We start from the raw sequence: 12,607 nt of genomic DNA on the forward strand, positions 1-12,607 counted from the left end.
TCGTTACGAAAATATACCAATACTAGCTGTACCCGTCTGCTTCGCTGGGCATTTAAAACTAACATTATTATTTCTCACCCCCACAAAGATTCTCATCACTAACGCCGCCGCAACTGATGTAGGGAGTCCAACACTCATAAAAATATTAGCCTATCCATTAACTACATGTATCTTCTACATAGGTAACAAGTTTCAAGTCAATCGGATGCACGGTTCAGTAGTTATAACGGAACATCCGTAAAAAACACTATTTATACCAATATTGTTTTGATGCTAACTTTGAAAGCTACTGATAACTTAGCAGCAGATTTAGTATCGTCAGTTTCCACTATAACCTTTAATTCGTCGTTGTTGACTTCAATTTCGGGTCATCACTTCTTCTTCTATATCGTTCCCTCACTAATGAGGATCGCGACCACGTGTGACGTTCTTCCACTGTGCTCGATCATGGGTGGGATGAACTGCATGGTACAGACTACCACCAAGTGCTTTTCTTGCTAGATCTGACCATCTGGCTGGTGTTCTGCCCACGGCGCGTTTGCCCTCTATGTGACCCGTAATTATGAGCTTCTCTAATTCATGTCTGGGAGACCGCATGATGTGTCCGAATAAGCTCATAACACGTTCCCGGCAGATGGAAGAGAGCCTTTTTTGGATGTTTAGCTGCCTTAGAATGGACTCGTTTGTTCTCATGGCAGTCCACGTTATTCGTAGCATCCTCCGCCACACCCACATTTCAAAGGCATCGATCTTTTTGATATCCCGGCTTTTCGTGCTTCACGGGGTACATTTTTTAGATCAAAACTTCTATGTCGGAAGCGTTTAAAGTAATAGCAAATCGTACGTTCGTTCGTAGTGTTCACTCCGTACACGTTATTAATATTTTGAGCCGTTTGTGCGACATTGCTACTGCGACGGAACGCGTATTCTAAAAATACTTACCCGTATTTTTATCGTATCCGTGTTGATGAAAAAGAAAAAAATGTAGTGGAAATTAAAACACAAATCATCAAACAAACGACTGATGATAGAATACCATATATAAAAATGAATTGCTGTTCGTTAGTCTCGCTAAAACTCGAGAACGGCTAGACCGATTTGGCTAATTTTGGTCTTGAATTATTTGTGGAAGTCCAGAGAAGGTTTAAAAGGTAGATAAATATGAAAATGCTCGGAATTAAGTGAAAATAACAATTTTGTTTTTCCTTTGATGTATCCCCCGTCGGACGGATTCCTTTTGTTTGTTTTAAATTTATTTTATACAAAAGTTTAGGTCTTTTATTTGTCGATTGAGGCACTACAAAGTCTGCCGGGTCAACTAGTTTTAAAATAAAATCCATTCTAATTTACATTTATTGTCAGCCATACAGAAATTACATATCAAATAGCCAGAACTCTAAAACGGCAACTTCATTTGTAAGATCTATAATTTTGAGAATTGCAAATGACTGCAAATACAGTGTGAGCTGGATTACTGCAAATACAGTGTAATAAGTTTACTTTCATATTTAACAATCTCCTGGGCCATACATGAAGTAATGTTTTGATGGAACGATAAACTTTTAACAACCTATGCGAGGTAATTAGCAAACTTGTATCGAATATGAACTTCGCAGTAACACATGCTTGGGAACGAGTCGATTTGCCGAAATTTGAATCTCAAAAGAAAAATTGGGTTTACAACCTTCACTTACTATGCAAAATTCGTTCGTATTAAAACATAGAATGTTAATGCTCCATTTTTTGCTAAGAGGTTTGTGGAACTCATAGACAAAACGCATCTTTATTGTGTTATCATCATTAAAATATATCATATACTATGTATCATTATTTATTTATTTATAACTTTATATACTAGACAGTATAAAGGCGGACTTAATGACATAGGCATTCTCTAACAGTCTACTTTAGGGGAGTGCAGACATGGACCTTGGTAGGTGTAGTGTGAAGGTGATATTACTTAAACATATGTATATATATAACATACATAATATTTATAGACGAAGCGTGTTGCGGAATTATACTTCCATTTGATAGTGTGTGTAGTCAACGGTGATTCATATCTTGAAAAGTTACAATGTGGGAGGAAGAGAGCGACGATTTAAAAGAGAATAGGGTGGTAAAATCGAAACAACTACTGAATATTTATAGATACATATACATCATTACACTAAAACTAAATAAAACAGTAAAAGTAGTACTAATTATTGACATAGAAGTACCTAAATCATTTTGCATTTGGACCTAAGTATTACTAAAAAGGAACGTTCTTTGAGTCGTATAATCGGTACGGCTTAGCTTAAGTAAGGAACGTTTAATTATTCAAGGCAAACACGAAATTTCACTAATTAATATTCAAGAGAAACAACAAAAATGAAAACTAATTTGATTAGGATGATTACGAAAGAATACAATACTTTTAAATCAAGTAAGCGAGCTCCCCTCCACGGTGTTTCCCGAGCGCTATGACATGTCCTTCTTCAAACGAGGCTTGTGGAGAGTATTAAGCGGTAGGCAGCGGCTTGGCTCTGCCCCTGGCATTGCTGAAGTCCATGGGCGACGGTAACCACTCACCATCAGGTCGTATGCTCGTCTGCCTACAGAGGCAATAAAAAAAAAAAGTAATTATAAAGCGATATATAATTATAAAGCGAAGTCGTCGTGGCCTAAGGGATAAGACGTCCGGTGCATTCGTATGTAGCGATGCACCGGTGTTCGAATCTCAGGCGGGTACCAATTTTTCTAATGAAATATGTACTCGGCAAATGTTCACGATTGACTTCCACGGTGAAGGAACAACATTGTGTAATAAAATTGAAACCCGCAAAATTATAATTTGCGTAATTACTGGTGGTAGGACCTCTTGTGAGTCCGCACGGGTAGGTACCACCGCCCTGCCTATTTCTGCCGTGAAGCAGTAATGCGTTTCGGTTTGAAGGGTGGGGCAGCCGTTGTAACTATACTGAGACCTTACAACTTATATCTCAAGGTGGGTGGCGCATTTACGTTGTAGATGTCTATGGGCTCCAGTAACCACTTAACAACAGGTGGGCTGTGAGCTCGTCCACCCATCTAAGCAATAAAAAAATTAAAAAAAAGATATGAAACTAAAAATTAGGCTTAAATTACAGAAATATAATTCGATTAAAATTACATTTAAAACGTCTTTAAATTATATAGACGCAAAAGATGAGATAGATGAGGTCATTGCCGATAGAATATGGACGATAAAAAACAGTCTTACCTAAAACTACATTTATTGTAGAGCTAAAACCTTCCAGAGCCATTACTGACTAATGTTTGTGTCTGCTGCTAAGTTTCAACTTGTCGTTAGGAACTCACTATTTACATTGTTACAAATGCATTTCCTCACTCTGAATTGCATCTAAAGTTCTAATGTTGATATAAGTAAAATGTACGGGAAACGGTTTCGGAGTATCTATATATTAATACGTGAAGCAAAAACTTTGTACCCCTTTTTACGAAAATTGCGCGGACAGAGGAGTATGAATTTTCTCACACCTATATAGAATACAAGCGACCCGCCCTCGCTTCGCTTCGGAAACATTAAAACACACATGAAAACTAAAAAAAAAAAAAAAATTTTAAAAAAGTAGCCTATGTTCATCAGGGACAATGTCGGCTTCTAATGGAAAAAGAATTTTTCAAATCGGTCCAGTAGTTTCGGAGCCTATTCGAAACAAACAAACAAACAAATCTTTCCTCTTTATAATATTAGTATAGATAGAGAAGGAGTGAACATTGCTAATATTTTTTTAAAATAATGCATAAAAGATACTTTAAATCAATAAAGAAAACATTACACAAACTACCACGTATTTGACACCACACATACATAAAAATATACTCTTTGTTTACTGTCAATTGGGAAATTTTAATTGTTTAAAGTCTGTGGTCGAATTGGAAATAGATTAATATTGTTTGTCTTTATAGTATTGATCTATAGTGCAGTTTTGGCGAATACTGTGATTATATAATCGAATTATAATGGTGTTTGACAATAGAACCATAATAATGTTATAACATAACTTATAATTTCAATTAATCATAGTCGAATTTAGACTACTGCGGGGCCACTAGTAGTAATTAATTTGCTTATTTAATTCCTATTGAAAAACGCAAGATTTTAACAGAGTTTTTACTTCCTAAGTTTGGAAGATAGACGAACATTATTCCTGACAGTGATCGGTCATTGTCGCCAACTGACATCAGCAATACCGGGGGGACAATCAAATCGTATCCAGCTACAAAAAACTGAGCACGCGAAGTTTCTTAATGTTACCATTAGTTTGAAAGGTTTTGCTTTATTAAATATTTTTACTAAGAGATGCCGTCTGTCACTATACAAAAAAACTATTTGGTTTATCTGAGACTATTCTGCAGCTCACAACTCACAGCCTGTTATCAAGTGTTTTTATCGGACCCTACAGATAAAACGACGTAGTGCTGATACAATAGTCAGGCATGAGGTCGAAACCGCTTTTTTTCCACCTATTCGCTTGGAGCCTAAGGGGCTATTCCAGCTTCCTGCAAATGAGTAGGGGAGCTCACGAAGTCATTCTGCGAGAATTTGCTAACACTAATCTTAGTAAGAGCAGTGCTTCGCAAAATCTACCACCGAATCGGAATCGCGACCCACTGAGAGGATCCGGCGAGAAACTCAGTCGGCTGTGTCTGCAAATCGTAGTAAATAGTCCGGGAATCTGGGAATAATATATTGTTGCATGCGGTCTTACAATATACTCTACCGCGCAGTATTACGTAAAATTATAAATTAGGAATATCCGATTTATTTTACAGAATATTACTTTATCATGGAAGTCAGTCCTGAACACGTGTCAAATACGTATGAAGATCGCTTGATCCGAGCAGCTTATCCTTTAGTTTAAACAAGATTTGAAGGAGCAGCACTTCTGCAGGCAGTGACTTGCTTCTCCCCTTGAGATTGCTGACCACCACGAGTGACGGTGACCACTCTCCATTAAGAAAACCATATGCTCGTCCGTCCACAGGGGAAATAATAAAATCTAGTCTTAGATTATTAAATAGAGCTTTGTGTCCAACTGGAGATGTGAAGTTAAAGCCTCATTTATTTTTTTATTTTTTTATTGCCGTTGTAGACAGACGAGCATACGGCCCACCTGATGGTGAGTGGTTACCGTCGCTCATGGACTTCAGCAATGCCAGGGGCAGAGCCAAGCCACTGCCTACCGCTTAATACTCTATAATAATTAACTAAATACGTGTGGGAGACCACCGTAATACGTGGAATTCTTAGGAATCATAGAGGATTTATGTATTCTTCATATAAAACAATACTTCTGACTGAAGAGAACTAGAGACCCTAAATTAAGAATATTGATTAATGTGGATTCACTGTCATTGTTCATTGAATTTATTCAAGATAATTTAATTGCGAATAGTAAATTCTAAACTTCGCAGAGAATGGTTTTAGGTAAACTCTCTATTAAAATATGCAAAGCATGTTGTTCACGAGAGTAGGATTATGAAATAGAATAAATTTAATGTATGATTTAAAATACATTATTAATTAATTAATGTATAATTCAAATTGAGTATAAGTGTGGTTTCGTGAGTTCTTTCGTCGATCTAAACCAAAATAAAATATAAAATCCGTTAAGTAAATAACATTCTGCGGGCTAAGCCACTTACCAAATAATTTTCCTGCCACCACTACGACAGTTTCCGAACCAAAAAAACTGACCGCCAAACCATAGGAACAATAATACCAGAAAAGTATGCCTAAGTGTGTGTTGCAAATAAAAAATAAAAAGAAAAAATATTAAAATCTGCTACGTTAAGGTATCTATACTTCTATATCTATACTAATATTATAAAGAGGAAAGATTTGTTTGTTTGTTTGTATTGAATAGGCTCCGAAACTACTGAATCGATTTGGAAAATTCTTTCACTGTTTGGAAGCTACACTATTCCCGAGTGACATAGGCTATAATAATCGTTTTTGAAAAAAATTAGGGATCCTTATTAAAACTCCAATAATGTAACCCATGGTATAAAAAAATACCTAAAATACTCTTTACATTCAGTGCCCTGCGAAAACTGTTGATGATAGAATAAAATAATGTACTACGACTTTGTAGAATACATTATTATTCACAAAAAATGTCGCGATAGCATAATATGTCAAACTATTATATTTATGCCGCAATAAGTGTTCTTTTATTTAAAAAAATAAAACAGCGTCGTCGAAATTTTTGTTAAAGACCCGAGCGGAGCCGGACCGTGCCGCTAGTTTCATATAAATCAGTAACTTTATAACGTGGCACACTCTTCAAAGAATCCAATGGTAAAATCGATATTTCAAAAGCAATAAAAAAGAACCCAGACAAAGTTTAATCGTGTCAGACACGAACGCATTAGCGATATTGTACATTCCGTCATTAGCATGTACTATAAGCAAACTATTAAATGTCAACATTTTGTGGCTAATTGTAGGTTTGTACACATGAGGTGTGTTTTTTATTGGTTTCATTTTGTGATCCAAAATTTTAAATTTTTTGCGTATGTATGAAAACAAATTTATGATGAAGTAATGAATCTATATCTATATATATAAAAATGAATTGCTGTTCGTTAGTCTCGCTAAAAGTCGAGAGCGGCTTGACCGATTTGTCTAATTTTGGTCTTGAATTATTTGTGAAAGTCCAGAAAAGGTTTGAAAGTTAGACAAATTACTGAAAATTTTCGGAATTAAATAAAAATAACAATTTTGTTTTTTCTTTGATGTGTCCCCCGTCGGACGGATTCCTTTTGTTCAATTGACTTTATTTTATACAAAAGCTTAGGTCTTTTATTTATCGGTTGAGGCACTACTAAGTCTGCCGGATCAGCTAGTAATGGTATAATAGCTACCTCATTACCATTCAAATGAACCTCAAAGCGATGAGTGCTTTGAGGCAGAAGTAGAGTAACTCGCTCATACTTCCAGCATCAAATTTCCATTTGACCCCGTACAGAAGAGGGCCATTCAGATTGCCGATAATTCCATTCTCACGGATCGCTTAGAGCCTCTGGGTCTGTGGAGGGACTTCGGTTCCCTCTGTATTTTATACCGTATATTCCATGGGAAGTACTCTGAGGAATTGTTCGAGATGATTCCGGCATTTCGTTTTCACCATCGCACCGCCCGCCACCGGAGTAGAGTTCATCCATCTAGCTCGAGCCACTGCGGTCATCCACAGTGCGTTTCCAGAGATCATTTTTGCCACGTATCATCCGGCTTTGGAATAAGCTCCCCTTCACGGTGCTTCCTGAGCGCTATGGACATATCCTTCTTCAAAGGCTTGTAGAGAGTACTTAACGGTAGGCAGTGGCTTGGCTCTGCCCTTGACATTGCTGAAGTCCATGGGCGACGGTAACCACTCACAATCAGGTGGGCCGTATGCTCGTATGCCTACAAGGGCAATAAAAAAAATCAAAAGTTGCTGGTCGGGAATAGTATCTAATGTAGTAAGACTCCATATTAGCACGTCAGTATCAGTCAAGTGTATAATATGATATTTCATGTATATTATTCGTAACACCCGCGAAACCCTCGTTCAATTAAAGATATTTTATACTCAAAGTAAAACAAAAAAAAAACACATAAAAAAATCAAAAAATTGAGAACAAATAATAATCTTATTTAATAAAAGGAAAAACTCTTGATGAATAATTCATTATACGCTAGTACATAATTTCTTGTCCTTGAATTTCGCTGAAAAAACACTACAAACTTCTACATGAAAAATTTGGTATTTAAATAATAAAACAAAAATTATCAATTCGTAATTCACTTTATATAATACTGGGTGTATTCTGTGGTTCGGTCCAGTCGGCTTTCGATTTGGATTGAAAAATATTTAGAAGATAAATTGGGAATATTGTAAAAGTATTCAAGTATCGACAAACAACCCCTTAGTCGGCCGAGACCACGGAAACTGTAAAGTATTTGAAACGTTAGAAATGGTAAAATTAGAATAATAAAGGCGAGATAAAGTAGCAAATACTTTTTAACAACCAGTTATTCACAGGGACGAACAGCAAAATAGCAGAATATCGACATTAATATTATAGAACTATTGCATTAAACGGTACATAATCGCCGAATAGTTGAACTAATATCGAAGGACCTAGTGGCATTTAGTACGCTCGAGAAGTACAACGCCATCTACTTTCAGATAGCGGAAACACAATACACGACTTGTGTGGAATATTCTCGATAATTATAGGGGTGTGGTTTTCGGCTATAAAAGCGTTGCAGAGATGGCATGCAGTCAGCTAGTAATCGGAACTACTCGAAGCGAAACAGCGAACGGATCACCTGAAGCGAAGCGGAAAAAGCGAATTGAGAATTTTAAAGTGTTTGTGTTTACCACCAGCGCGTAACAATATTATTAATTACATTTTTATAAACATTGACATCGGCAAAGATTGTTTTGCTTTCGCATAGGCCTCCCCCATATCCTCCCAATAAGTCCCAGTCGTGGCATTTCCTCTTCCTCTTCAACGGCCTTTATGTTGTCTACCCACCTTTGGAACGGTCGTCTTTTTAATCTTTTCTCCTCTCGAGGGAACCACGCAGTTACTAATTTAGCCCATTTTTCTGTTTTGCTTCTCATTAGATGATCTATCCATTTCCACTAAATTTTTTAATTGTGTATGATACATCCGTTATTTTTGTTTCCATACAGAAATAGCATTTGTTTTCATATCCGCATTCAAACTAAAACCTACTCTAATTAGTTAAGATAAACAATAATGAATCAATTGTAATAAAAATAAAATCTATTATTTTTTGTTTCCAAGAAAGAATAATGGGAAAATTGTCGGAGCGCGGAATCGTGCGCCGTGAAATGAAAAATATAATCTTATTATTTTCCATTTTCTTTGTACAACAACTCTGTTGAATGATTACAAAGCTTTTATTGTGTTCATAGACGATGTTCAGCTATTATAATTCCCATGAAGATAACTTTTCTAAACTATTCTCATTAACAAAGGCGCAATAAAAATAATTCACATTATTATTGTATATTTATATTATAATCTTGTAGATTTTAAAACCTTAAGATTTTTCGATAATTTAACATGAACGAGCTTAATTTATATGAGTCAATAAATTCAAATCAAGTATAAATGGAATTTAGAACGCGCTAGTTCGCTTGTTGGAATTGTCGTGTCTCGTGCGTGAATTGAGTTCACGAACGCTCACACTCAACCTTTTTTCATCAGCAGAGTGACAAAATTAGCTGCCACCGCTTAAATGATATAAGTCTGTTCCTTTTGAAAAAACACGTTAGTCATCTTAATTGGCATCTCGATAAATCAAATATCTCTCAATCAAGTCGCAAGTATGAGTCGTGAACACCATTAAAAAACATTACATTGGTTAAAAGTGATATCCAAATCTATAACGATCTCATTTTGTTTTCTAAGTTTCATCAGTTTATAATTATTCAAAACAGTGATTACCTACTCCAACAATTGTTCAGAATTCCGGGGTATAAAGGTCTCCGGAATGACACGATCGCGACACCGGATGCCTTTTCTTTATAAACCGGTTAATTATATTTTTTTAATTTTATGATGTTTACTTAGTTTACGAAGAGTTGAAGCTCATTTCAACTATTTAACTGTGAAAGAAACGAACGGAACAAACTAAAGTTATTGAAAACATCGTGTAATTAAAATCGAAAATAATAAGAATCGTTAAATTCGTCCAATGATTCAACTTTTTTATTTATGTCCAGGAATGACGAGTGGCGAGCACTTGAAAATAATAACCGTCACCCATTTTTGCAAGAAATAAAACACGTGTGGCACTCGGGGACTGCCGCGGTAAAGCTATTGCATAGCATATTTTATCAACTTATGCAATTATAATTAGACAATAATAATTTAATATTAAAACAATAATAAAATAAGACCACGCTATATGTATTTATAAACATTAACAAAAACAACACATTAACTATCCCCTTCACACTCATAAGCTAGACCGCGCGAGAGAGAGATGGACAGATGTTTCATGATGTGCATGCGACGTCATGCCGCGCGCTTATTTACAAACACTACACAAGCGTAACGTGTGAATGTGTTGAACGCGAGCTACATGGTAAGCGGAGTGGGGGGTGTTAGGTTTTATTTTCGTTATGGAATTTCTTGATTCGGTCGCCGCGCTCAAAGCCCGCGATAAAAGCTATGCAATAGCTTAAAAACTTCAATATTTAAATTATTATTATTATTACCTAATTTAGGTTGTACATACGGTATTCGAAGCGTCTAAAATTGAGAAATGCTTAAATTAACCCGAAATTAAACCGCAAAGGTATTTCAATGATTGAATTGAATTTCGCGTTGGATCTCGCGAAAATATTTTAGGATATAATGGAATTGACGTGTGTAGTATTGTAACGATTCGTTTCATTCCATTGTGTACGAAATGGCGTGTCAGTGTCACGAAACTAGATTAAGCTGAATACAGTTCAAAGGCGTCTATAACATTATTTACTTAAGATCGCTAAGAGAATATTATTATTTTCTTCTGTGTAACATCTTGTAATCCATAATTAAAAGTACTATAACAGTTTAATATAGTGTACTTTGCAGTTTTTTTGGCCACGGACAACTGACCTATGGGAGATTAAGCTGGGGATTAAGCAGTTTTGATTATTTCTACGACTCGCGCTGTGTTTGTTTTTTAATTGCAGTAGATGAATTAAAAAGCTCACAGTAATTGTCTGTGGTTATGACAAAGACAATATTGTCACACGTTTTGAGAATGAAGTATCAATTGTTTTGTATAATTGCTGTTCTACAGTCCGAATCAAAACGCGGGAATGCTTCGCAGTAGAAATATATAGGATTATGTTAAAACCAGTAATTATACAAATTCATTAAATATTAATCCGATTACATAGCATACAAGTCGTTCTCGAACACGTGCTCGCGATGGTTCTAGAAAATTCTAGTGAACGCGCAATACAACAAAGGAGCTTCAGAATATACATGCACTTATGGATTGTATTCCTTCCCGCAGGTCCAATCGAATCCCGCCATGTGCTACTTCAGCATAATTCTGATTATTTTCGAGACGTGCCTCGCGTGAAGAACCAGACGACATGGAGCTACGAAGACTCAAACTACTGTTGCTTCTGGCAAATATAACTGGAGTCGTTTTGGGTAAGCATTATGTATCGTGGTTTAATCATCTGCTTCTAAGTTAAATTATTATGCTTTTATCCGGTCACCGTCCTCGCCGAACGCTTGCAACGAAGGGCTCGAGAGTAAATTAACCCATAGACACAGCCGACTGAGTTTCTCGCCGGATCTTCTCAGTGGGTCGCGTTTCCGTTCCGGTGGTAGATTCTGCGAAGCACTGCTCTTCTTAGGGCCAGTGCTAGCAACACTCCCGGTTTGAGCCCCGTGAGCTCACCTAATAGTTCGGTGAATCTAGAATAACTCTTCGAGGTTACTAAAATAGGTAAGAAAAATAATGCTTTTATAGTGGAAAGCAGCTGTAGTTCTAATGCAAATTAAGATTTTTAAATCGGATCAAAATGATAAGATGAATTCACTTTGTCGCGCATTTGCAAAAATTTTAAACCTTTAGAATCATAATCCTTTTCAAATAATATGTATTTAAGTGGATTCTTTACTTCGTTTTTCTTTGGCACCGAAGGCTCCGGACAAAATCTACGATTCAAACCTTTGAGTTTTGAAAATCTAACATTAGCTTTGAATTGAATAATAATTAATTGTTACTATACATTTATTTCGGTATTGGGTAATACCGAAATACGCAGAAGAACCGGTTGACTGACATAGCCAAAGTGATTACTCGGAAAAACTGGAAGTGAGCCGGCCACATATACCGTCGCACTGACAATCGGTGGGGCACAAAAGTACTGGACTGGAGACGTCGTACTGGATATCGTAACGTGGGCAGACAGACATAACCTGGTCAAAACGGTTGGTAGAGATTTGATGAGAAAGGCAAGAGACCGAAGAGAATGGGGTGCATTCGAAGAGACATACACTGAGCATTAGATGGACACGGGTTGAAGAAGATATACATTTATTAATTTAAGAAAATTTTCGTGGCCGGAACACAGAAAAGGCAATCAATAAATCCCACCTCGCTTAGTTAATAGTTTCCATCTGTCGTCTTCACGGAAAAGGGTCTGACAAAGCGGCTTTACTTCGGCTGCATAAAGCCCTGTTTACAACACTCAATAAGGAAACTAAATAGACCAGTTGCTCGACCTAAGATACTCCCTAAAACTGAATCTTTACGAACAAAGGGTTGGATGAAACTAGTCTGTGAATTTTGAGAACAAAATATTTTGTAACTCCATTTCTTGCTTTGGAAGACAGAGAAGCTTACAATATACCTGATAGTGAATTGTCACTGTCCCCTCATTGACACTATAAATCGCTTAACGCTTAAGGGATACGGTGGAGGTCATAGTGATATGGTAAAGCGAACAATGGTATATAAATTATTGTCTGTAGAAACTGCTGACTTCTTAGTATCGGATGAGCTTTGAGCTTATCAGATCAT

The 12,607-nt window shown here is 36.4% G+C and overlaps 1 protein-coding gene across 2 annotated transcripts in view; it reads left to right on the forward strand.

Moving 5' to 3' along the window:
- LOC114246134 (uncharacterized) overlaps positions 1–12,607 on the forward strand; it is a 94,890-nt gene that overhangs the window by 14,036 nt on the left and 68,247 nt on the right. For both annotated transcript variants that reach the window (XM_028178544.2, XM_089731817.1), the window contains exon 2: positions 11,084–11,226. In XM_028178544.2, the coding sequence (XP_028034345.2) occupies positions 11,166–11,226 (61 nt within the window). In that variant the 5' untranslated portion in view covers positions 11,084–11,165. The remainder of the gene's footprint in view (positions 1–11,083; positions 11,227–12,607) is intronic.

Source organism: Bombyx mandarina, chromosome 12 (genome assembly GCF_030267445.1).
Source record: "Bombyx mandarina strain Sakado chromosome 12, ASM3026744v2".
In the NCBI taxonomy this organism is placed as follows: Eukaryota; Metazoa; Arthropoda; class Insecta; order Lepidoptera; family Bombycidae; genus Bombyx; species Bombyx mandarina.